Genomic DNA, 25,526 nt, shown 5'->3' on the forward strand with positions numbered 1-25,526 from the left:
TCATAAGCAGCTACGAATGCTCAGTAGTAAATGATTAGTTTACTTCTATATTTTCATCTATGTTTAAATTTAAATTTTATTTTCATTTCATTTAGTGTGTGTGTACCCGCGTGTGTGTGCACACGCGTGTGTGTGCACGCGTGTGCATGCACACTGGTGTGATGGTGCTTGTGTGGAGGACAGAGAACACTGTTCAGAAATCAATTGTCTCATCCAGCCACATGGGTCTTGGGGATCGAACTTGGGTTGCCAGGTTTAGTGGCAAGCACCTGCATGCAGGGCAGCCATGCTACTGGTTCCATGTTCAAACCTTTCAAAATCTTACTGTCTCTGACTTTTGAAGTCTGATCTAAGAAATAATTTGTTTAGCTATACATTATCCTTCTCCTCACCACTTCCTCCCGCTTCCTGTGCACCCACAGTAGATATCAGAAATCCACGCGAATGCAGAACAAAAGAGAAAACATGTTCTATTCTAGAAATACAAATGATTTAGCAGTGGCAGGATGCCCTGACTGCACATCATCAGGCTTGAGAGATCATGATATCAAGTCATAAGAGATCAACTGCCCAATGTCTTCCACAAAGGTCCAAGAAAAATGATGCAAAGAGGCCTTAAAAGCCTACAAGCATATGTAATTGCATGATGGGACAGCTGCTAGTGCTGTCCCAACTGCAGCTAGCCCTTGCTGTGAATATTCATCATTCATCTCCTTAAGGTGACACAGAAACTGAAGTTAATTAGTATCTTCCTTCAAGAGCCTTTTTCTTAACATGAGCACGGAAGATATGATGATTTGGTGCCCACCTCTTCTGTGAGCTTCTGCACTATTCCTGATTGTGACCTTGTGCCTGTTTGACCTAACACGTAGTGGGCGCCCATCACTTACTGAGGTCACTTACTGAGGGTCAATTGGGTATTAGACTCTGGAAAGGAAGGAAACAGGAAATGTGGGCCTTGGTTCCTTTCTGAGAAGTGTTCTTAGACTAATGGAGTCTGTTTGTTCCTCTGCAATATAGTCCCATAAACATGTATTGCTCGCATCTATGACGCAGATACATTTGAAGACAGCAACTGTGTGAGTTTGAACACTGAAATGGCGTCCAGTGTTCACACAGGATCAGCACAGAAATTTACCTTTCAGCATCTATTAGAGGAACTTTCTTTTCTATTTCAGTGGCCTGTTCTAGTTACAAGGGAAGCTGCAAGATAAACTCACTTAACGGACTAGCTTTCTGCTCAGACATACACTGTTGTTCTATTCCTAAGAAGGGAAATGTATTTGGGGAGCCAATTAACAATCCATGTTTGAGAAGTTCAAGAAATTCGTGGTTTTTGATAAGAGATTGATACACATAAGATCTGCAGTTACAGGATTCTCTGGGGACCCCGAGGGTATTAGTAGAAATAACAAAAGGAGCAAGAGGACAATTGCAAGAAGTCAGTTAAGAGCCAGAGGTTTCACTGGCTTTAACAATTAAGACGTTTGACATTATCTTTGAGAAAGTAGTTTCCCAAGAATGGTAAGATGGGCACAATGACACTACCCGTATGTCCTAGCGGCATCTGAAGCCTATAGCAGATTTCCCTGATTTGCCCTAACCCACCGACCAGATGTGTTGTCGTCGTCGTCGTTGTTGTTCTGTTACCTTAAAAACTTACTCCTTTTGAAGTGAGAGCTGTACAGTGCCCAGTTATTCTCCATACACTTTATGGTAACAAAGACACTGTCTTCATGTCTACAACAAACAGCGCCTGGCAATGGTAGTTGCCCTAAACTAACAAACCAAAGGCAGGAAGGCAAGCTGGAACTTTATTTTGTTTCCTCGATTTCAGCAACGTTTCTCCCAAAAGAAAGAAAGCAAATGAGACTAGTAGCAGAACCGGTCTCCGGTGAGTAGCTCCAATGGAAACAGAGCATGGGACTCATTTGAGTCTCGGAACTCTGCCGTGGGAGGAACCAAGAAGTCCAAGTTCCTGGAGAGACGACGGACTCTTGGAAGGAGGAACCTGGGAATCCCACGGAACCTGTCAGCGGCGCAGACGCGGCCACCCGGACTTTGGAACGGAAGAGCTGCGCGTGTCGTTTCCTGCCTGCCGGTGGGGAGGGCCGCAGTGCCGCCGCGATGTTACCCTACAATGTGAACTTCAAGGTGTCGGCGCGCACCCTCACCGGGGCGCTCAACGCGCACAACAAGGCGGCGGTGGACTGGTGAGGGCAGCGCTTCCGGCCGCCGGCCTGGGCGGCAGTTCACGAGGGCACGGGGAAGAACATTGGGCTTCCGGTCTCCCTCTCCTACACTGCGGCTGGCCTTCTTTCACAGTTCGCAGAGTTTCTTTTAGCTGAGACATTTTTGTCGTCATATAAGTCCCAAATGCCCCGAGTGGGCAGTTCCTCGGTGCAAACCCAAGTTTCTTTCCTGTGTCCTTTTCTCCGCATCTCATTCCTTTACTGCCCCCATTTCCTCTTTTCCCAACCTGGACCTGGGAGGGCTTCCACTCTGTCTCCTTTCCACTTTCTGGTCCTGACTTTTTCATACTTCCTCATAGACCTCTTTTCAACAGTGCCCCGGACTCTGTCCCGTCAGTCACCTGTTCCCACCTCTGTCTTTCCTGGCATCTATGAAGCGCATCCCTCTCCACGGCCCGCTTTCTTTGCACAGTAAAATAAGACCCGAGTTCTGGGAACGAATTGAAATTCTGGGAATACGAATTCAAATTCTATAGCTGTTGTGGCGCTGGGAATGTTGCTTTGGAGGCTGGAAACCTCTTGTGTTTATTTACTTATTTAATCTGGTTGTGAAAGACTTAAGACTCGTCACTCTCCTTGGCACATTGTGGATTCTGTTTGTTTATTTGTTTTTTTTTTATTATTTTTAAAGTTGACACTGAATAAGACAAAGCCTGTGCATGCAAAAATAGGACAGATTGGCATGCACATCAAAGCTCTTATTAGAACCGTTCATCTGAGTGAAAATGAGTTTCAAATATTTATAAACTTAGGGCTTTATATGAATGGAATAATATCACAAGTAATACTACTAATAGTGGCAATATTAACCAGAGTCGTTTATGATAGGCAGGCGGAAAGTTGCTTTTTTTTTTATATTTACGCTTTAACACTGTTGTTTTGCCAGGGGCTGGCAAGGTTTAATTGCTTATGGATGTCATTCGCTTGTGGTAGTGATCGATTCCAATACTGCCCAAACTCTGCAAGTTCTAGAAAAACATAAAGCTGATATCGTTAAGGTAAGTCAAGTAGCACATCAGTTCCAGAACAGTCTGCCTCAAGTTTAATACATCATCAGGTCTCATTGAGTCATAGGTATACACGTCAAGCTGCCTTTAGACACAGTTATTTACGGTTGCCTAGCATTTAGGCACACATGAAGTAATGTCAACCCAGAAGGCATGGTTAAGTGCAAGTAAGTGAGTTCACATTTGCAAACTGCATATAATAAAAATTCGGTCCATGTACCTGCGTGCAGACAGTATGCATACATGAGTGTCATACCTAGCTTTTATACAGGACTCCCTGTCTCAAAATTTTAACCAAGTAAAATAAGAGCTAGGTATGTGGCTCAGTGGTAGTGTGCATGGCAAGCCCTGGAGGGCACAAGAACTCCGCAAGAAGACCAACGGAGTCAGCTAACCTTAGACCTACAGGGGCTCACAGAGACTGAAGCACCAACCAAAGACCATGCGCGGACTGAACCTAGGCTCCTGACACATACGTAACTGATGGGCAGCTTGGTCTTCATGTTGGTCCCCTACCCAGTGGAGCAGGGGCTGTCTCTGACATGGACTTGGTTGCCTGCTTTTAGATCACTTGCCCCTAGCTGGGCTGCCTTGTCTAGCCTCTATGGAAGAGGATGCGCTTAGTCTTGATGTAACTGGATGTGCCAGGGTGGATAATGGGGGGGGGGGCTCCCCTTTTCTAAGGAGAAGGGGAGGGGGAGTGAGGGAAGAAGGTGGGAAGGTATAATTGGGAGGAGAAGAGGGAGGGGTTGGGGGTGTAAAGTAAATAAATAAATTTTAAAACATTTTAAGAGAGGGTGCTGCTGCATTGCTCAGGCTTGCCTTGAGCCTGGAGTCCTTCTGCCTGAGCCTCCAAGTTTCAGGATTTACTCATGCACCAACAGGCCAAGCTGTATTTTTATATTTTTAATATATTTGGCATGTTTGTATGTACTGTGTGTGCATGTGTATGTCGATGTTTATATTTGGGCACATTTCGGCCTGCTTAAGTTAGGATTTCTGTTGCTATGATAAAACATAACTAAAAGCAAGTTGGGGTGCAAAGGGCTTATTTCATCTTATGGCTTGTGGCCCATCATGCAGGGAAGTCAGTACAGGGACATGAGGCAGGAACTGATGCAGAGGCTATGGAGGAGCACTGCTTACTGGCTTGCTCAGCCAGCTTTCTTACAGCACCCAAGACCCTCCTACAAGTAGCACCATCCATAGTGGCCTGGGCCCACCCCAGAAACCATCAATCAGGAAAATGTACCACAGGCCAGGCCAGTCTGATGGAAGCATTTTCTCAATGGAAATTCCTTCTTCTAAAACGACCCTAGCTCGTGTCAAGTAGACATAAAATATTTTTATCATCTGAATGGCTAATGTTTTCTGAGAATGATGTCTAGTGTCATCTGCTGTACGTGTGAGTGATCAGGTCTCTCCTCAACACCAGGTCAAGTGGGCCAGGGAGAACTATCACCATAACATTGGCTCACCATACTGCCTGCGCTTGGCGTCTGCTGACGTCAGCGGCAAGATCATTGTGTGGGATGTAGCAACAGGAGTCGCTCAGTGTGAGATCCAAGAGCATGCCAAGCCCATCCAAGGTGAGGAGCCCAGTTCCGGGGGCTTGTTAATGTGCTCGCTCTTAGAATGTTCCCGTCTTTGTTTCTCTTTCCATGAGTTTGATTTTGTTATTGCCACGTTAACTCTTGAAGGTGTTTAGTCTATCTATGGATAGGAGTTTAACATTCTTTTCCCTACCAGTGTACCTTTGGACATTATTTCTTTAAACTTTAACTGATTCATACTATAGTAAAACTCACTGATTTCAGTATCAGCCTCAGCTGTATTGGTGAGACTCTTGAGCTTCCAAAGTATATACTGTCAAGTATATTTCTCTGAATGATTACAGTAAAATAGCAACCAGTACTTACCATAAAGTAATAGATATTAACAAACTTTAGTCTCATGTTCTTAACAATTGCTTGTTTTTTTTTTCTTTTAATGTATTCATCTAAAATTATTACAGTGTTCTTTAGTCAAGTCTTTGAGAAAGCCTCCTGCTTGGCTGAAAAAAAGATACATATGCACATGCATGTGAGGGGAATGTGAGTAGGTAGATTTGAGTGCATATGTTTATACGGGTACATGCCTGCGGTGTGGATGTCAGAGGATACTCTGACGTCAGTCCTCAGGTGCCTCCCACCTTTGTTTGAGTCCAGAACTTTATCACACAAGCAGGCTAGCTGGCCAGTAAGCTTCCAGAGAGGATCCTGTCTGCCCCTGTCTAGTCACAGCAGTGCTGCAATTGCAGGCATCAGGAACTGTGCCCAGCTCTTTACATGGGCTCTGGGGATCTGAACTCAGGTCCCATGCATGCGGGGCAAGCACTGACTACTGAGCCATCTCTAGAGCCCTGAATGATTTTTCAGTTGATAAGTTTTAAAAATATTTATTGAGTACTTACCAAGTAGTAAGCAACATTGTTGTTCCAAGATAGGCTTTATTATCAGTGTTATCAAGTAACTCCACAAAAGCGTTAGTGACGTGTGGCATCTTGACCATGCCTAGGGAAGTCTGAGATCCTGAGTTTATAGTCTCAGGTAATAATTAGTGTGCATTTTCTTTAAAGATAATATCTCAGGTTAATTTATTTGAACCAAACAATTTGTTTTTATATAAAATTATATTACATTTGGGGAGGCATTACATTTTAAGAGTTATACACTCTACAAAGTGTGAAGGACAAGGTGGCCAGGCACTTTGGAGTGGTGTCCTGTGGTTTTGCCCCTAACTTTCTGCTCTTTACAGATGTGCAGTGGCTGTGGAGTCAGGACGCCTCCCGGGACTTACTGCTTGCTATTCACCCGCCAAATTACATCGTGCTCTGGAATGCAGATACTGGCACCAAGCTGTGGAAGAAGAGCTATGCAGATAACATCCTGTCTTTTTCTTTTGACCCTTTTGACCCCTCGCATTTAACTTGTAAGTAATAAGTATTTGTAGAAAATGAGTTTAGGAGGCACTAAAAACAAAGTTAGTGTTATATACACAAAATACAGGCTTTGCATGTCCTCAGTAACTTGAAAGTGAACACTGGCGAAGCCCAGCACATCGTCACAGAGCTGCAGTTCCCAGCATACATACTGACTCATACCTCACACTGTTTGCAGGTACTTTGATTGCTAGAAATGTATGCCAGCGAGCCATGCGCACACTGAGTTCATAAGCTGAGTAGTGTGGGCTAGCTTGGTACAGAGAGCTACTGCAGTGGTCTAGTTCGTACTTAAGTACACTCCCTCTGTTTACAGAACTTGAATCAGGAATTTCATTTAATCTGTAGCCAAAGCTCTGGCTTTAACAATATCGTTCCAATGACTGCTATTTTATATAAAAGACAAATTAAGGTCAAGAGAATGTTTCTTGCAGAGGTGGTTTTTCCAAAATTTTGTGTTTTGAGGATCAAATAATCTAAAAATGAGACTTGTTTTAGGCAGATATATCTGTAGGTTTATTATTTAGAAATTATTTATTATCTAGATGCTTTAGCTGGTATTGCTGTTCTGGGAACCAAGATGGAGTTTCCGAACTTCATGGGGTCAGTGTTCTAGTCAGAGAGAGTCAGACTATACACTGTGAATGGAGTGAGTTCATAAGTTCTGGTATATTAAGAGATGTTCAGTGGGGACTGGAGGAATGACTCTGCAGTTCAGAACATGTGCAGTTCTAGCAGGGGACTCTAGCTTGGTTCCTGGTGCTCATGTCGGACAAGCTCACTACCTCCTGTAAACTTAGCTTCATGAGACTCAACAACTGCACTCATGTGGGGCATGCATCTGCACCCACACACACATGTGCGCGTAGATGTCTCCACACCTACACACGTATTTGCGTGCGCGCGCGCACACACACACTGAAAAATAAGTCTTTGAAAGGTGGTAAATGGCATAAGGAAGATAAAATCAGAGGAGAGGAATGGAGAGGAATGGGAGCGAAGAGCCACTTTGTAGCAAGTTACATTATATTAATGGCCAGAACAAGCTTTATTTTAGTAAAGATTAGAGGCTTGAAGGAGGCAGAGGGATTGCCTGTGGTCTATAGTGATTTCCCTGGATTTGAGTGTTTTAAAATTCTGATTTTTCTGTCGGCATTCATTGAGAGAGGCAGTGTGGGAGTGTTGAGAGGGAAAGAAAATTAAAAGATAAAATGAAAAACATGGCTATCAAAATAATGTCTGTACCTGGTGTTCAGGCCTGTCTGTGTGTGTACTTGTGCACACACACAGACTCACTGGTTTGCTGACAAATTCAGTGCTGTGCAACACAGGCAGAGGCTGGTTCACTGTAGTCAGTGGGGGTGATGCCATGAAGGAAGCCCGGGAGACCATGGAGGATGAATTCTGGAGCCTGAAAGGAGACAAGGATTAGGCTGAGTTCACTGTCTTAGCTCTGTGTCTCTGTGGTGTGGCTGGTGGAGGCACTGTGTGTGCGCATGTGTGGTGTGTGGTAGTGTTTTGAGAAAAGGTTTCCATTGACCTTAAACCCCATGGTCCCCATGCCTTAGTCTCATCTGCTGAGGATTTCCTCTGCTTTTCACGTGCCTACTGTCTACCATTTGTATTGAAACTTGCACTGAATGAGCCAGGCTTGCCATAACATTGCTTGGATCCCTGCGCCTACAGCAGCTTCACTGATGTCAGGCTCTAACACAAGTACAGTCCCTGCCATCTACCCAGTATTAGCCAGGGTGTGAGGTAGATGATTTTTCTAAGTCATGAGAATGCAGAAGTTGCAACACTAAATATGGCGCGGAGGTGCTTCTGTTTCATGGACAGGATACTTCTGATGGCATTCTTCTCTCTCTCTCTGTCTCTCTCTGTCTCTCTCTGTCTCTCTCTCTCTCTCTCTCTCTCTCTCTCTCTCTCTCTCTCTCTCTCTCTCTGTGTGTGTATGTGTGTGTATGTATTTGTACAATATAAAATTACAATTTTATATGTATATAAAATTAGGTACAGACATATACAAAGACTATTTTTATCTTAGGGTTCAGGCTCCTGTTTGAGAGGAAAAAGATACTTATTAGACTGAGTAGTTCAGACTAGTCATAAAAATTATTATCATTAACTATTTGAGCCTGGCTGATGGTAATATATAGTTCCTTACATGGGGGCTGTGGATTCTGAAAAGTGCTTGGATTTGAAATTATAGGATACAGTGGGAATGAAAGTCTGTGCATAGAACATCTTTCTGAAAGAACCAGTGTCTGTTCTCTATGCCAGTAATATTGCACTATCTTCTTAATATAAGGTGTAATTGAGAAGCTCAGCTTGGAGGCTTCTGATGACCTCAGAGGACCATCTGTTTCTGTGGGATAGCATTACACTGTGTGAAGAAAACAGCATTGCCAGCTCATGCTGTTAAAGTTTTGTTATCTTGCCCTTGTGGGTTAGCGTAGAGCTGTGTGCTAAGCTCGGTTACCGTTTGATCAGAGTTCTTCTCTCGATACAGTACTCACGAGCGAGGGCATTGTTTTCATCTCGGACTTCTCTCCATCCAAGCCGCCCTCGGGCCCTGGGAAAAAAGTGTACATCTCTAGCCCACACTCCAGCCCAGCTCATAACAAGCTGGCTACAGCCACGGGAGCCAAGAAGGCCCTCAACAAAGTAAAGATTCTAATCACTCAGGAGAAACCTAGGTGAGTGCAAGGGTAAGACTGCCTGGAACATGCAGCTCTCCGCCATCCCTTCTGGAAGCGTTCCTTTTGAGCTGCGTTGAGATAGACTTTCTCTTTTGTCTGCCCTTTTCTCCTCTACCGATGTTGGATGTACAGTGGTGAAGGCATTCTTTCTGTCCTTCCCCTGGAGACCCAGCGTGTCATGTCCTCATCGTTCTGCTAGTGCTGGATTTGCTCACTCACGCTACAGGTGAAGACTTATCACTTCCTAACTCACCATGTGAAACTGTGAGATCATCCTAAAGTCATGGTCACTGAACATGAAGGCTGGGGAAGCTGGGCTTTTGCTTTGACACACTTGCTCACACGTGTGCTGTGCCCTCTCCCAATCAAGAGGAGGCGATTGTGTGTGTGAGTGAAGGCCTTCACTGCCCAGGCTGCCTGAGAGCTGGGCGCTCAGGAGGTGGCCGAGCACATCTTTACCCTTGTCTAGATTTTCCCCTCCCAGGCTGTGCCTCAGGGTTTTAAAGTATTTAGAGGGTTATCACAGGGCTGACTGTTTTCATCAGCTCTTAGTATAGGGTAAGACATGCCCCAGGCATTGAGAGTAGGAGCTGTTACTGTTAAGAAATTGCACCTGAGTAAAATTAAGGAATTAAGGAATTATTTGTATGCATTACAAATAGATTGCTGGGTTTTGCTAGAATTACAGTTTTATACTATTTGTAGCTTTAGAAGTTTTCTTGGTATTTGTTTTTTAAAAATCATATGCTAAGATTATTCTGCTTAGATTGTGAATAATAAATTGAATTGTATGTGTTAAAAGATTGTGCTATAAACACATTTTGATTTTGTGGATAAATACTGTTTTTTGTATATTATATCATAGTCTGGCTAAATTTGCTAGTTAATTTATCTTACACCCTATGCTGAAATGGTTTAAGATTGCTTTTTAAGTGCCTTATTAGAACCTTATATTTTTGTGGATTCCTTGTCACAAGCAAATAATGTACTCATTTAGCAGACTAAATAGTTTAGTCATGCTTGCTTTGTTTCCTATCATGTGGTCCTGAGCACTGGCAAATGCTTCATTGTCCCTTAGGTGAGCTGGACTGACCGCTTTCACATACACCGACCCATGTAGTCTCCTCCAGTTGTGGGCATGTGCGTCTTTCCCATTGTACAGAAGAAACTGGGTCCCAGTGTCACTCAGGCTTACACAGATGGGGTTGGCAGCCAGGAGGTTAATGCAATATGGATTCCTCTCTTTCTAGTCTCCCAAATTAGCTCTGTTGTAACCTTTCCAAGCTTTCAGTGTAATTATGTCAGAATAGTGAATGTTTAATGAAAGATGCTGAAATGAATCTTTATACTCTTTAGTAGCTTAAAAAAGCAGGTTTCATGTTATACTTGCATAGAAGAAAATGGAAGAGAATAAACTGCTCTATTTTCTTTAAGACCACATTAAAGTATGGGGACAGAGTAGAGGAGGTGGCCGCCCCAGACCACGTGGATGGCCCAGTGCTCCTGGTTCAGTGGTGCTCGTCACCCTGAATGTTTCATGCTTCAATCCTAAGTCTGTATTTCAGCAGTCTAGTACTTCTAATTCTAAAGAAAAAGCAAAACTGTCTTGTGTCAGTACAGCCACCATCTCATCATAATCAGAATTCTGTGCTGTTTATTGTATCTGCCATTTAGGAGCACTGGTGTCCTCCCTGACCATACAATGGTATTGTCAGACTTTGAATTCTGACAGTTAGTAGAGGTCTGAGTTTTGGCTGCTAATCCATTTCGTCATTTCTGGCAACAGTTGTTCATTCTGACAGTTTTTGTGTGTTTGGGTCTTGATGCTGACATCGATGGTGGTTCATCTTTTATGTTTTTCTCAGTGCTGAGTTTGTAGCTCTCAATGACTGCCTCCAGTTGGCCTATCTGCCTTCAAAAAGGAACCACATGCTGTTGCTCTACCCTCGGGAGATTTTAATCCTGGACCTTGAAGTGAATCAAACAGTTGGTGTGATTGCAATAGAAAGAACAGGAGTTCCTTTTCTGCAGGTATCTACACGTATCTGTTGCTTGCCCCACAGTACTGTGAGTGCTGTTAGCAAGCCTATGACCTTGCAGATGCTGTCTGTCACCTTCTCTCTTCAGCTGAGATAGAATGGTATCATTCAACACTCTTATTTTCTGAGCTTCTGATTGGTCAGGCTTACCTAGAAATTGTCCTAATTGATACTGAGCCAAGAATGGTGTTGTGTACTTGTGATATCATCTCTCAGGAGGCTGAGACAGGACTCAAGGCCATGACTTCAAGGCCAGTCTTCACTGCATAATGATTTCCAGACTAGCCAAGACGATCTAGGAAGACTCTGTCTCAAAAATACACACACACACACACACACACACACACACCACACACACACACACACACAACCAAAACAATAATTCAACTTACACAGATGTCAAGGACAAGTTAATTTTATATTTGCAAATGCGTATTTTAAATATTCATTTTGTTAAAGCTTGGAGAATATGTGTATATACGTGTGTATTCATTTTGTTCATATTCTTTAAATGTGAGTTTGAGTTTCATGGAACATATTCAGTGCTCTGTTGGGTTTTGAAAAGCAGCCTGTCTCTGTTTAAAGGTAATCCCCTGCTCTCAGCGCGATGGCCTGTTCTGCCTGCATGAAAATGGCTGCATAACCTTACGTGTCCGGAGGTCTTACAATAGCGTCTTTACTACTTCAAACGATGAACCAGGTGGGAGCGCATCTCACAGAGATGTTAACGATGTTTTTCTTCAAAATGATCTTAAAAAGCATCACATAGAATATTGTCGTCTAGAGAAAGTGTTAGAATGTAATTACATGTGTGACATAGAATACTGCAAACACCTAACGCCTCCTATGTACAGTAGAGAGACAGCGCTTTGTCATTCCTCCTTGATACATACACGAACCAAGTAGATGGAACCTGTTGTAAATATGCCCTCTGCTGTGTTCCTTCAGCCTTGCATTCCTTGACTTTTGCTCTGTAACAGCTTTCATTGTAAAATGACAAAGGTTGGTTAGTCTTCATGGTGTCCAGGTGTCAAGGAGCTCACTTGGGGAGCATAGATAATGTTTTTGTGACATGAAGTGCTACACACAGATGGACAAAGTTTCATGAAGCACAGGTGTTTGCAGACTTCTGCGAAGCACAGGCTGCAGTGCACCCTTCACTCATGCTCTTCAAAGCACTCTTTAAAACATTTAAAGACAGCCGGCTGGGCACAGTGGCGCACGCCTGTAATCCCAGCACTCAGGAGGCAGAGGCAGGCGGATCGCTGTGAGTTCGAGGCCAGCCTGGTCTACAGAGTGAGTCCAGGACAGCCAAGGCTACACAGAGAAACCCTGTCGCAAAAAACAAACAAACAAATAAAGACACAGTGTTGTGATCTTAGTTGTTGTTTTAGAGATGAAGACTGTGTACAGTCCTTATGTGAATTATCTTTATAATCTGAAGAAATTAGTAATAGTAAAACATGACTCTAGTTTGGGCCGTTTGCACTAGTGACAGAATGCTGTCCTTTTAATTGAGGTTCTTACACTGAAACAGGTGGTATCTTTTTATTTGCTGTGCTTTCTCACTGGCATCTGAAAGAAAGTTTCCCTTAAGATCCAGATCCTGTTCAGGAGCTTACTTATGACTTGAGGAGCCAGTGTGATGCAATCAGGGTGACGAAAACTGTCCGTCCCTTCAGCATGGTGTGCTGTCCTGTTAATGAGAATGCAGCTGCCCTCGTAGTGAGCGACGGCAGGGTCATGGTGTGGGAGCTCAAGTCTGCTGTGTGCAGTCGAAATGCACGCAACAGGTGAGTGAATGCAGTTTGGGCTCATATAAAAAGAGGAGGGCCTTTTTTTTTTTTAAATACCTTTTTAAAGGACATAGACCCAGGATCACTAGGAGATTATGTTCTGGCAGTTGCTTCACCTGTGTCCAAGATAAATTACCGCTGCTGTAAAGGAAGAAAGCCATGGCCTGGGCTTGATGTTTGAGCACCTGATGTGTAACTGTGTAACCGCCTGACCGCTGTGTCCTTGCAGTAGCTCCGGTGTGTCGCCTTTATACTCGCCAGTGTCTTTCTGTGGGATTCCGGTAGGAGTGCTGCAAAGTAAGCTCCCAGACCTTTCCCTGGACAGCATGATCGGTAAGCTTGTCCCGCCCCTCCAACTTGCATGGTAGATAGTCTTTTTGAAATGTGAAATTAATAGAGTAACTGACTTGGCAGTTACTATAAAGTCATGGTTAGTATTCAGGAAAAGTCAAGTACAGAAATGCATTTTGTTTTTATTTTCCTAAATAAACCAGTGGAGCCTAAAATATTTAAGCATAATGGTATCTGAGGGGGCTGGGTTAGGCTCTGCAGTTGTTGAACTGAAGGAGGCCTAAAGACAGGAGAGGGTCACAGGTGTGGGGAGTCTGGGCTGAGAGCCCTGCATGGCAGCCCTCCCTCCTCACAGCCTGCGTGACCCAGGGCTTGGCGTTAACTGTTTGCCTCTCTCTCCTTTGCCGGCTACTTGTAATTCACAATTCAACCCAAGTGTTGTGTCTGGATCTAAGCCTCATTTAGGTGCTTTCTTTATAGCTCCACAGTGCTGTAAGTGTGGCTCCTTTCTCTTTGTTCTAGTAGGTCTTGAGTGCTACAGGGCCAGGACAATGATTGAGCTCTGTATCCCCAGGACGGAGCACAGGGCTGTGCTCTGTAGATGTGCGGGGAGACTCACTGAAGGGATAAATTAGCTGAGCAACCGTAGGAAAAGAAAACTTTTTGATGGGCATTTTCTCTTTTGGAGATTCTTTCATTTTTATTTATTTAATTACTTTACAGCCTGATCCCAGTCCCCTCCCTTCTCTCTTCCCCCCCACCCCCCACCCCTCCACCCCCCCCACCCCTCTACCCCCCCACCCCCCACCCCCCCTACCCCCATCCCTCCTTTCTTTTCAGAGAAGGAGTGGCCCAAGGGGTATCCACCCACCCTGGCACCTCAGGTCACAGCAGGACTAAGTGCATCCTTTCCCACTGAGGCCTGACAGTGCAGTCCAGCTTTGGGAAAGGGATCCAGTGGCAATCAGCAGAGTCAGAGACAGCCCTTACTCTCATTATTAGGGAACCCACATGATAACCAAACTGCACATCTCTTACATACATGCAGGGTGTCTAGGTCCAGCACATGCATGCTCTTTAATTGGTGATTTGGAGATTCTTACTTTCAGCAGATACTTACAAATAAATTACCCAGTCATTACGTGATTATGGAGCTAGGATATGAAAGGAGGAACAGTGTCAAATGTTATAAAACTTGGAATTGTAAGACTTTATAATATGTCAAGGAATGTTGACATCTAATTTCTTTAAAATTATCAACATGGCTTATAAAGGATTTTCCGCATCAATATTTTTCCATAATGTAAATGAGAATTGATGTTATCTAGGAAGCTGTTCCATTGCCAGGTAACACACTACAGAGAGCATTACCTCACTGATTATAGCAATCATCTGGCGCTTTCTGTGTGCTTAGTACCAAAACTAATGCTGCGGCAGCCAGACAGTGCATCTTAGAGCCCTGCAGCATAGTTAACTATGTAGAGGAATGGGTCCCAGAGAGGTTTACAAATATGCCCTTAACCACGGCAGTAGATGAAAACACCTCTTGTACACCCTGTCTTTCAGGCTCTGGAGAAGGCACTTAACAGTCGTCTCCAGCTCTATCTGTTGCACTGTAGTCTGGGGCAAGACTCTGACCTGGAAGGCCTTAGCCATGCCGTGGTTTGCCCAGGGATAGAGTCTTTTGTTCAATTACACCATCTTTTAGTTCTCCTTATCCTTCCAGACAAATCTCTGTGAGAAGTTTGGACATTGACAAGTTTTGCAGGATTAGTTGATCATTAGTAATTTTCAGTTAATTGACTTGTCTATTGTTAGTATAAAATATTAAAGTAAAAAGAATTATGAATGCAAATGAACAAAACTAACCAGAGACTTGAAGCCCATACCAGGTGACATTTTATGTTTAAGTGTCTGGGTGACCCAGCTTACAGTATTTAGAACAAAAGATACACACTGTTGCACAGCTCTTCACAGTGGAGTTTATTTAAGTATTAAATAAATAAAATGTTGTCAGTTGAAAAATTTTAATTTAAACTTTTAATTTGAAACTCACCATAATGGAAAGCAGTTCAGTGAGATATGGAGACTGGCTTCTGCTTACTGGGGAAAGGCTGCTGCTCCTTAAGGCCTAAGCTGCCCTCCTGTGTGAACGGCCTCTTATGGGAAAATGTCTGAAATGTGACAGTTCCCAGGAGTCAGCTGGTGTCATGGTACATCTGTCAAACCTCCTTTTTCATAATTTTCTACTGGCTGGTCTCAATTGTATGGCACTCCCCTAACCGGGACAAATAAATGATTTTTTCCTATGTCCTCTATAGACTTCTGGCATTACTAAAATAATTGGATAGCTTCAAAGGATTATACTCACCTATTCTTAGTAATTTAATCTCACAGTGTACATACATGTTCTTTATTGTGTACTTTTGATAATCCAGGAAGGATAATTACAGGAAGGAAGTTTGTGCATTGTCTGTTTTTAGTCTTTATTTTATTGTAGTTATTGTACTTACATTTTCTTAGATTTGTTTTTTTATTGGTGCCATTGTTTACTTTGAGTAAATAATACATATATAAATAATGCAACTTAATACTTAACTGTCAAGCCTGTAATCCCAGAACTGTCAAACTCATAATGTCTCAGAGGTGGACCCAAACAGTCAGTTCAAGGTCAGTCAGACTACAGTCTCAAAAAAAACAAAACAAAACTTTATATGTTACATATAATCTTTATTAGTATGTTATTTATTACTTTACCTACTTAAATGTAAAGTATTTCATAAGCTGTACATTTTGTGCTATGATGATACATTAAGGCTTCTTAATTAGAAACCGTGAGCTTGGGGCTCAGAGGTTAAGAGCACTGGCTCGCCTTCCACAGGTCAGGAGTTCAATTCCCAGCAACTACATGGTGGCTCACAACCATCTATAATGAGATCTGGTGCCCTCTTCTGGCCTGCAATTGTACCTGCAGGCAGAACATTGTATACATAATAGAGAAATACAAAAAACAAAAACTAAAACAAAAAACAAAAAAACTCAGAAACCGTGAGCTCTTTGGTTTTTGTGCTTACTGGTTTAATGTGTCATTCACAGTCCCTTTAGCTGACAAGTAGCCCTGCAGAAAGGCGGAAAGGTGGAGGTGTCTTGCAGCATCGCACTGTAGACAGTGCTCTAAGCCAGGTGTCCTGCTCTCCTCCCTAAGCCCCTTCTCAGGGCCCTTCTCCCAGGATCTGTCTGAAGCAGTATTTCTCAGAAGACACGGGTCCCGGAATTCTGGGTAACATGACCGTGGAGTAATCTATTCTGAATCTATTGAAGCAAACCCTTGAGTGGTTAGTGATGTACTTAAGAGCCATGCAGTTCCAGAGCTGTTGTGAGCTTGTATGGACCAGTGCTGCTGAACCTTCCTAACGCTGCGACCTGTTCATACAGCTCCCCATGTTGTGGTGACCCTCAACTCTGACATTACTTTCATTGTTACTTCATTACTGTAATTTTGCTACTGTTTTAAACCATACTGTAAATATCTGTGTTTTCCAGTGGTCTAAGGTGATCCCTGTGAAACGGGTGCTCGACTCCCCTAACAGGATCCCAGCCAACAGGTTGAGAAGTGCTCCTCACACCTATGCCTTTGTTTCTAGATCTGGTGAACATATTTAGATTTTTAAGGACACCATACTCTATAATTAATCATTTATATTTTTCATTATGTATCAGGGCAGAGTGCCATTGCCGGGGAAGAGCACCCCAAGGGCTCCATTCTGCAGGAAGTACACCTCAAATTCCTACTGACAGGCCTGCTCTCAGGACTCCCTTCCCCTCAGTTTGCCATTCGGATGTGCCCACCACTGACCACAAAAAACATTAAAATGTATCAGCCACTTCTTGCTGTTGGTGAGTACTTGGCCTGTTCTTTTGCTAAACTCATTTTATAAAATACTTAGGTTTCCTAATTTCTAGAAAATCCTTTATTCTCTTTGGGGATGCTTTAAAAGAAGACATGGTTTGGGGAAATTATATAAATCACTTCCTTGAAATATTTTTCTGATATATGTTTTTCTACCTTGTCTCCTGCCTTTTTTGAATTGCAGTGAGCCCATGTGCTTGATTATCTCTTTCAACACATTTCTGAAATATCAGGGACTGTTTGGGACAGACAGAAGCTTGAGGAGCAGCAGTAACTAGTGCTGTTGTTGAGTGCAGTGGCGGCAGAGGAGCTGGCTAACTGAGTTAGCACCAGCAGCCGAGTGCTGTGCTCCATGCTTTGTGCACGTTTCTCATCCAGTCTCTAAACTTAGATTTGGTGTTGGGTATTAGTGTTGGGTAAGCAGCTCCCCCAAGGCCTGAGCCAAAGCTTCTTTACCTTCAGAAATCACATGTAATCACATCATGGTTTATTGTCTTGTCATGACTTGTTTAAAAGGAGATAAAACATAATGGAATACTCTGGTTAATGAGCTCATGTTAGTTGCTTTTATAATAAACAGTCTGAGTCTCAAAAATATCAACTTTCACATGTAGAAAAGTTGAAATTTTATGTATGTTGATTTATATCTTAACATTTTATGTCCCTGAAGTTAGGTAAGATTTCAGAGTATATGAGATTAGCTCCATTTGATAAGGACGGTAACAGATTTTCCTTTCTTATTCTCTTTGATTTTTAAGTATATAATTTGGATTCTCTTGTAGATGATAAATTTAACAAAAGATTTTGCTGAAATTGGCACTCCTACTAAATTAGCACTCGTCTCTGTCATCATTTTGAAAGGTACAAGTAACGGTTCCGTCCTGGTGTACCATCTCACCAGTGGCCTGCTGCACAAGGAGCTAAGTGTTCACTCGTGTGAAGTCAAGTGAGTATATGGCTGTGTTACTGAGATTACAAACATCTGATCTCACAAACACTCTCTGCATCAAGTCTCTGAGGCTTTTCTGCAGTGGTGTGTGCAGTGGTGTGTGCAGTGGTGTGTGCAGTGGTGTGTGCAGTGGTGTGTGCAGTGGTGTGTGCAGTGGTGTGTGCAGTGGTGTGTGCAGTGGTGTGTGCAGTGGTGTGTGCAGTGGTGTGTGCAGTGGTGTGTGCAGTGGTGTGTGCAGTGTGTGCAGTGGTGTGTGCAGTGGTGTGTGCAGTGGTGTGTGCAGTGGTGTGTGCAGTGGTGTGTGCAGTGGTGTGTGCAGTGGTGTGTGCAGTGGTGTGTGCAGTGGTGTGTGCAGTGGTGACTTTGCTTGCATTTGAGTGACGAGTGTGTATCTAGCTAATGGTTCGTTAGGAGTGGGCACTCTTTGCCTGCTTTGTACAGGACAGAATGTTTGTGAGTTTCTCCTAATGCCAGCTGCTTTTCTCACTGGGAATCACTACATCGCCAGGTTTACATAGTTTATTTCTCAGTTTAATTAAGATCAGTCAGGACTACTCAGGGTAAATTTGAATAAAATCATTTTTAATTGTTAGTTTGAGTGTCACCAGGAAGGACACAAACTGAGAAGCGTTTATTTGATTTTGAGATGCAGTCTGTATCTAAGTGTAGTGTGTGGGGAGGCTTCTGAGAGAAGGCTAAGTTAGGAGCCAACAGTTTTAGGGTGCCACTGTACACATGCTCCTGTGTCTGCTTTAGGGTGCCACTGTACACATGCTCCTGTGTCTGCTTTAGGGTGCCGCTGTACACATGCTCCATAGCTTTATTTTGCTGAATGCAGAGCTGTTGACCTTTTCTGCCCAAGAGTGATACACTGTAGAAGTTACATGTACGTGTAAAATGCCAGTGCTTTAATGATCTAATGAAACTATAAGAAAGGTTCTGTATTTTCTATATTTTATAATTTAGTCTCATGTGTACATCAAAAGCCTTAGTGAATCTAGTGAGCATACTTTAGTATAAATGTTTTCTAGGTGGAGCAAGGTTAACCTTTTGAATATCACAACTGTGATTATAATAGAGATCTCTTTCAAGAGCACTGTCTGTGGTGCAGCTCAGGTGGCTATCTTTCACTCTCTCCAGTGTCTCTGCAAGTACATTTACATAAACAGTAATGTCTTCTAGACCTTGAACTTGGGATTCTGTGGCACTGTACCTGTTTGGCCTCAGGGCCTCACCTGACACTTGTTCCAGTGTTCTCTGCTGCCCTTGTTCTGTGTCTTCGCTTTCCCTTCCTTTCCTCTCTACGTCTCCTTTACCCTGGTCTTTTGTGTATAGTAGTTTCTTTTATGGCTGACACCAACCAATCAGAACTTTGCACTGCTCACTGGCACTTGTTCTAAGAAGATTATGTTCTGTGTCAATATGTTGTGACCCCACCACAACCCTAACGGGTAGGTGCTGTCACCTTTCCAGTGGACAGACAAAGAAACTGAGTAATGCAAAGTCTGGGAGAACAGTAGATGGGATTCACTCTGCCCCTTGGGCGGTGGAGCCTGAGCTCTGTACCTGTAGCTATGGTCTGTGTGGTCTGTGTGCCAGGTCTCGGTGGATTGGGATCTGGATGCCAGTAACAGTAAATGTTGACTGAGGCAAGACTCATGCTGGGAATGTGACAGGAGCTTCCAGAAGACCAAGCATGTTGTCGTTAGTTTCTGCATCCGAGTAATTTGTCTGTCACAGAGTCGGAGTGTGCATAGTACCACGTACTTGCACATACCATCACAGAGTCAGGATGTGCATAGCGCCACGTACTCGCACATACCATGGTACTATTTGTGGCTGAGCCATGCTGAGAATGTTGTCTGGACGCTGACTACTCTGAGGGATATGCTGCTCACACGGAGGAGCTCTGTGAATGATCATATGCAGATGCCCCACTTCCCATATGAGCTTCCCTCTCTGCTGGTATTTTGAAGGTAATTCACTTTATATTCAAAGATGTTACCCAAGAGGATGCTAAAAATCCTGCTGTTTTTGTGTTTCAGTTAATGCAGTTTAGTATTACAATTAAAACCATTATGAAAAATTCACAGATGTACCATAAAAAGTCTGAACCAATTAGCAATAAACCCATTGTATTCTTGGTTTTTCACATGCAAATTAAGGCTAAATTTTAGATAGTTGTTTTACCTGCACTTGAATGTCTGGCCGGGTCCTGTATAATGATGAGAGTCCTGCGGGAGAGGAGACAGGGAATGTGGTATGTCAGGGTTTTACAAGGACTGCTTCACAGATATCTATTGGACATTTTCTGTAACATTATAATTGGAGGCTTTGGTGCTTATAACCCAGTGGCAGATACAGACGCTACAAAGTGAATGGTTGACTCTACTAGATAATTAGTTTGTATCTTTGTCTAGTGGGTTGAGTTTAAAACAATACTCTGGTACTACGAAGATCTTACAAGCAGTAGTTTGTGTAGACATAGATTGACTCAGTAGTGCTTTGATTACATTGAATTATTTGTGGAAAGTGAGATGATCTCTCTTGTTTACCTGGAAATTTGCAGAAGAATCTTAGGACTAAGGTCTTTCAGAGTTGTGTGCTCCCAGCCTCCTTCTTCATCTCTAGATGCCCAGCTTGTGAACCCATAGCCATCCGATGATCAGTTCTAAGATTACAGTTGTTCCATGGCCACAGATCCCACCCAAAAAGATCAGAGAACCCTAGCCCGGAGTGAGCTGCTGTCTTGGTCCTTCACTTCTTCAGTATAGTTAAGACTCAACAACAGGGTTCTAATCCCAAGGGCAGTGGGAGGCTCAGCTGGGTCTGACAGGAGTTTTTAATTCTTTTCTTCTGACAGCTAAGCCCTTCCTTATCTAATCCACTTTGAAATCCAGCTTGATTTTACTTTTACTTAAGAAGGTATAAGCTGCTGCTGTATTCTGTTCAAAGGCAGCATGGTTGCACTGCCAGCTTACAGATAAGCAGCCCCTGCAGGCTCTGCTACAGCTCCTGGTGAACAGGGGAAACACGCCCATGAATCTCTGTCACACTGCTGAACAGAAGAGGGATGCTAGACAGATGCCATGGTGCCTCCCTTCAGTGACAGTCTAGGGTCCTGGGAGTGTGGGCCAGCACATGTGAGGCCCTGGCTTCAATCCCCAGCAACACACAGAACTAGCCTGTTGCCTCTGTTGGTCAGATGGCACCGTTTCCAGTGCCTGGCCTGGCCTGGTCCCCAGCAGGTCAGAGTGTCTGTGGCTCACACAGGTCCTGTTGAGCTCTGCACTATCTATTTTAGAATAGATAATACAAAATAGACTTGGACGCTGTCCTTTTCCTGCTAGGACGTAAGCTCCGGATGGACAACAGATATGTCTGTCTCATCCACAGTGCACCACAGACCCACTGGCATGTATTGAATACTTACTGGATTCATTTTAAAAGAGAAGTGGGAAGGCAGGTTGCCAGTGCCCGGAGCTACTGACACCACTATACCAAGTGTAATTATGAACTAGTGAGTTGATGTTGCCAGCAGCAGGACTCGGAATCCATAAGCAAACATCTGTTTGACACTACCAGGCCCATGGACAGTAGCTCAAATGCAGTGATTACTTCCTTTTACTCTGGAAAAATTACCTGCTGCTGGAAGAAAAGGGAAAGAAAAAAAAAGAGAGAGAGAGAGACAAAAGGACTTTCCTAGAGATTGGCCCAGTTATATGATAATCACTGTGAGTGTGATTATTTGAAGCAGGCCTGAAGAAGGAAACAAGGCTTCGGTTAGTCCCTGAATGACTGGGCTCACCTTGTGAGTGTGACAGGGGCCTGTCCTCCTGTGTGCACTCAGTACTGTTTCTGTGTTTCTAATAAGACTGGGGTGCGGAGGGGGAGTAAGCACTAGAGTCAGTCCTTTCCAGTGTATCTGGAAAAAGAAGGAGAGAGCTTGTGCCAGGAATGGAAATTCCCAAGTGTACTCATTCCAAGCAGCCATTAGTCCCAGTGTTTTGGTGCAGCTTTGTTTGAAATGGCTGTAATCCTAGCTGTCAGTGCTATTGCTACTGCATCAACTGCTGTTTTTAGCCGTCTATGGATTATATTGTCCTTCTGCCAAAAGACAAGTACATGCATACACAGGAACCAATGAAGAAAATGCTTATAGTTAACATAGCAGATATGAGTTGCCTATGGTGTCTTAGCCCAGTAATCCCACAGTCAGGAGGCTGAGGCAGGAGAATGACCTTGGGCTACATATTGCACTTGAGGTCAGCCTGGGATACAGAGCAAGACTGTCTCAAAAAGAAAATAAGTGACAGCAGGGAAGCTTGGATGAGGCAAATGTCGGATGGTCTTGAAAGGTGCAAACAGGAGCTTGTATACACGGGATAATTGCACTGCCTGGGAAACAAGCAAAACAGAAAAAAAAAGTATCTCATGCAAATCTAGTGATTGCATTCATCGCTGTAGATCAGAGGTCAACAAACTGTTTTGTTTTTGTTGTTTTTTGGGTTTTGGGGTTTGTGTGTGTGTGTGTGTGTGTGTGTGTGTGTGTGTGTGTGTGTGTGTGTGTGTGTGTGTAAAGGATCAATAATAAAGTTTTGAGGCTTAAGAGTAGATCCTGAAGCCTCTCACAGCTGCTAGTCTGCCATAGGTGTAACATTAGCTGCAGATGTCTCCTCTGAATACTGGTGAACAACTGTAAATGGGACCCAGCTTTAGACTTTTGTCCTAGCCAGCCTTACTACAGCCTTACTACTTACTACATGGAAGAAAATGTGTCACCCTTGCCTGCTGGCCCACATGGACAAGGCATTCTGTGCTGGCCTGTGGGGAGGCCCTCGCTGAGCCTGTGCTCTCTCTGCATGGTGAAACATTTGTAGTTTCTGTGTCCTTCTCCAGCGCAGGGCCAAAGGCAGACTTTGCTTCATCAGGGTTTGCTGTAGCTTTGCAGTGGGAATTTTGATGACATCCCTAATAGGATCTTCTGAGTGTTTCTGTGCTGCCTGTTTTAAGCCATTAGGATCTTGAAAATTACTATGTAGTGTTTTTCCCTAGCTGGATTTTTGAATCCATTTTAGCGATAGTATGGATTATGATAACTATGTTGTGATAAACTGGGATATAAAATTGTAATTAGACCAAATTTCACATGTGTCAGAATATGCAGTAATATAGGCTAAAAGGGTAAAGATAACCTTTTCAATTACATTATGTAATAAAATGAAGTCTTAGGAAAACCCTTATTTTTCAAATAAACTTTTCAAATGAAAAAAGAATACAAAACTAAAATGTGTTTGCTTTCTAGGGGTATTGAATGGACAAGCTTGACCAGTTTCCTCTCTTTTGCTGCTTCAACCCCAAACAACATGGGGCTAGTGAGAAATGAGCTTCAGCTGGTTGATCTCCCGACAGGTCTGTGTGTCACCTTCCTGAAGTATCGGGGTGGCATATGTGCTGCTGGAAGACATAGTTTGCATAAAATGTACCCAGAGCGTTTTCTTTCACTGTGGTGTGTGTTCTTCCATCCTGTTCACTAGGTCTTTCTCTGGTTCTGTAGTAATTGCCTTAGAAAAATCACAGCAGTGTTTGTGTGTTTGTGTGTGTACACACTGTTCATGTAGCACAAGGTAAGTAGAAACCATTAGTCCGAACCCACAGAGGCATCACAGAAGCTGGTATCCAGTCTTCTTTTGTGTGCTATGTTTTATGTATGACAGCATTCCTGTGGAGGTCAGAGGACATGGGGGAGTCAGTTCTTGAGCCATGTTGGCTCCTGGGATTGGACTCAATGGCAAGTGACTACCCACGGAGCCATCTCACTGTCCCTCTATCAGTTGTTAAGCTCTTCTGCAGTTGCAACTTTAGGTCTCCTGCTTAAAGTTTGGAACACTGAAGGAAGCCTTCAGAAGTTGTATAGGTTAGTGATGCTATTTTAAATGTTCAGATTTAAAACTTTTGATAGCTACAGGCTGATTGAATTAGGGTAACTTGAATATGTAAAGTCTTGGCAATAGAAAACATTCCAGGGATGGGGATACAGCTCTATTCACTCAGCGCTTGCCTAGCATGGGGAAGCACTGATTCCAGCTCCACCACCACCAGGGACAAGCCCAGCATTCAGGAGGAGGAAGGCACTCAGCTACATAACGAGTTCAAGGCCAGCCTAGGACACATGAGCCCTATCCCATAATTTAAAAATAAGGAGAGGGATTTCTTAATCTCGGAGATGGCTCAGTGATAACCCAAATAGAGAGGTAGAGAGCTGACCCCTACAAGTATTTTCTGACATTTGTGTGTGCACACTCACAAATCTGCACACTCAATAAATAACTAAATGTAATAAACAGAAAAGAAAGCATCCAGGTAAAGAAACTCATTCAGGATTACTTACAATGTGGAACCCATTGAATTTCAGGAAGAACTTTAAACTGTAATAGCACATGGATTTTAAACATGGTGATTTCAAATAAGTGAGTTTCTTCAAAATAATACAGTAACTGGGTATTGTGGCCAGAGCTACATGGTGAGACCCTGTCTCAAAAAACCAAACAAACAAGGAAATGGTAAGATCAATACATACAGATGATTTGACGTAATACTGATGCGTAGGTGGAACAAGCGTTTGGCTGTTTTTCCTGTATAGAGTTGGTGTTAACATAAAGAGTCGGCTGTGCCCGTACTCCAGTGTCACTGTAATATCAGGAAGTGGCCTTCTCTGGGGACTGAGGCCCTGGGCTCCTGCTGTGCTACATACTACCTCTGACTTCCTCTCATATCCAGAGTTTGAGCAATGCTGTTATTAGTCAGCCATGTTTTTAAAAATCCCATTTGTTTTCTTCAACGGAACTGTTGTTTAGAGTCTTCGTTGTATATATAGTCTTGCCTATAATAACCAGCAGTTGCTGATTTCCTGAAAGTGTGAGCACTCGGAGTGTAGGTTGCTGTAGCTGGATGCTGTAGAGCAGCGCTTCTCAGCCTTCCTGAGGCTGCGACCCTTTAATAAGTCCCTCGTGCTGTGCTGACCCAGCCATACAGTTACTTTCATTGCTGCTTCACAACTGTTAGGAATCGTGATGTGTTTTCCGGTGGTCGTAGGCGATCCCTGTGAAAGGGTTGTTTGACACCCGCCTCCCAAGGAGTCACAGCCTACAGGTTGAGAACCACTGCTCTGGACGCTAGTAGAAAAGCAGATTCTAGAAAGGCCCATTTTTGGAGCATAGATTGCACTGGCTGCTTGCAGAATCAGTGGTGTGTAGGTGTGTTCAGTTACTTTTCAACTGTTATGCTCCCTTTTTAATTCAATGTAAATAAAAATCCCACAAGAAGATATTAAAATATACTTCTTCAGATGAAAGGTAGAATTTATGTTTTTATGAAAACTGTTGTCTTTTTTGGCACTTAACTAATACAGCATATAGCCGTGACTTCCAAATTTCTCTTAGAAAGGATTTTGGTAGGCATGTGCTCACCTATTCATTTAATATTTTGCACATAGGGTGAGAAAAAATTTTAATTTTGGTTTTTCAAGAAAGGGTTTCTCTTTGTAGCCTTGGCTGTCCTAGACTTGCTTTGTAGACCTGGCTGGGCTTGAAGTCACTGA

At 43.3% G+C, this 25,526-nt stretch overlaps 1 protein-coding gene across 1 annotated transcript in view; it reads left to right on the forward strand.

Annotated features, from left to right (window-relative positions):
• Positions 1 to 2,026: 2,026 nt before the first annotated feature.
• Wdr11 (WD repeat domain 11) overlaps positions 2,027 to 25,526 on the forward strand; it is a 42,123-nt gene continuing 18,623 nt past the window's right edge. The window contains exons 1-12 of the mRNA XM_051145404.1: positions 2,027 to 2,213; positions 3,139 to 3,250; positions 4,695 to 4,848; positions 6,056 to 6,229; positions 8,752 to 8,938; positions 10,807 to 10,972; positions 11,566 to 11,680; positions 12,578 to 12,773; positions 13,006 to 13,109; positions 16,788 to 16,964; positions 17,839 to 17,923; positions 23,232 to 23,338. Coding sequence (XP_051001361.1) covers positions 2,128 to 2,213; positions 3,139 to 3,250; positions 4,695 to 4,848; positions 6,056 to 6,229; positions 8,752 to 8,938; positions 10,807 to 10,972; positions 11,566 to 11,680; positions 12,578 to 12,773; positions 13,006 to 13,109; positions 16,788 to 16,964; positions 17,839 to 17,923; positions 23,232 to 23,338 — 1,663 coding nt within the window. The 5' untranslated portion in view covers positions 2,027 to 2,127. The remainder of the gene's footprint in view (positions 2,214 to 3,138; positions 3,251 to 4,694; positions 4,849 to 6,055; positions 6,230 to 8,751; positions 8,939 to 10,806; positions 10,973 to 11,565; positions 11,681 to 12,577; positions 12,774 to 13,005; positions 13,110 to 16,787; positions 16,965 to 17,838; positions 17,924 to 23,231; positions 23,339 to 25,526) is intronic.

The sequence above is a fragment of the Acomys russatus genome, chromosome 5, assembly GCF_903995435.1.
Source record: "Acomys russatus chromosome 5, mAcoRus1.1, whole genome shotgun sequence".
Taxonomy (NCBI): Eukaryota; Metazoa; Chordata; class Mammalia; order Rodentia; family Muridae; genus Acomys; species Acomys russatus.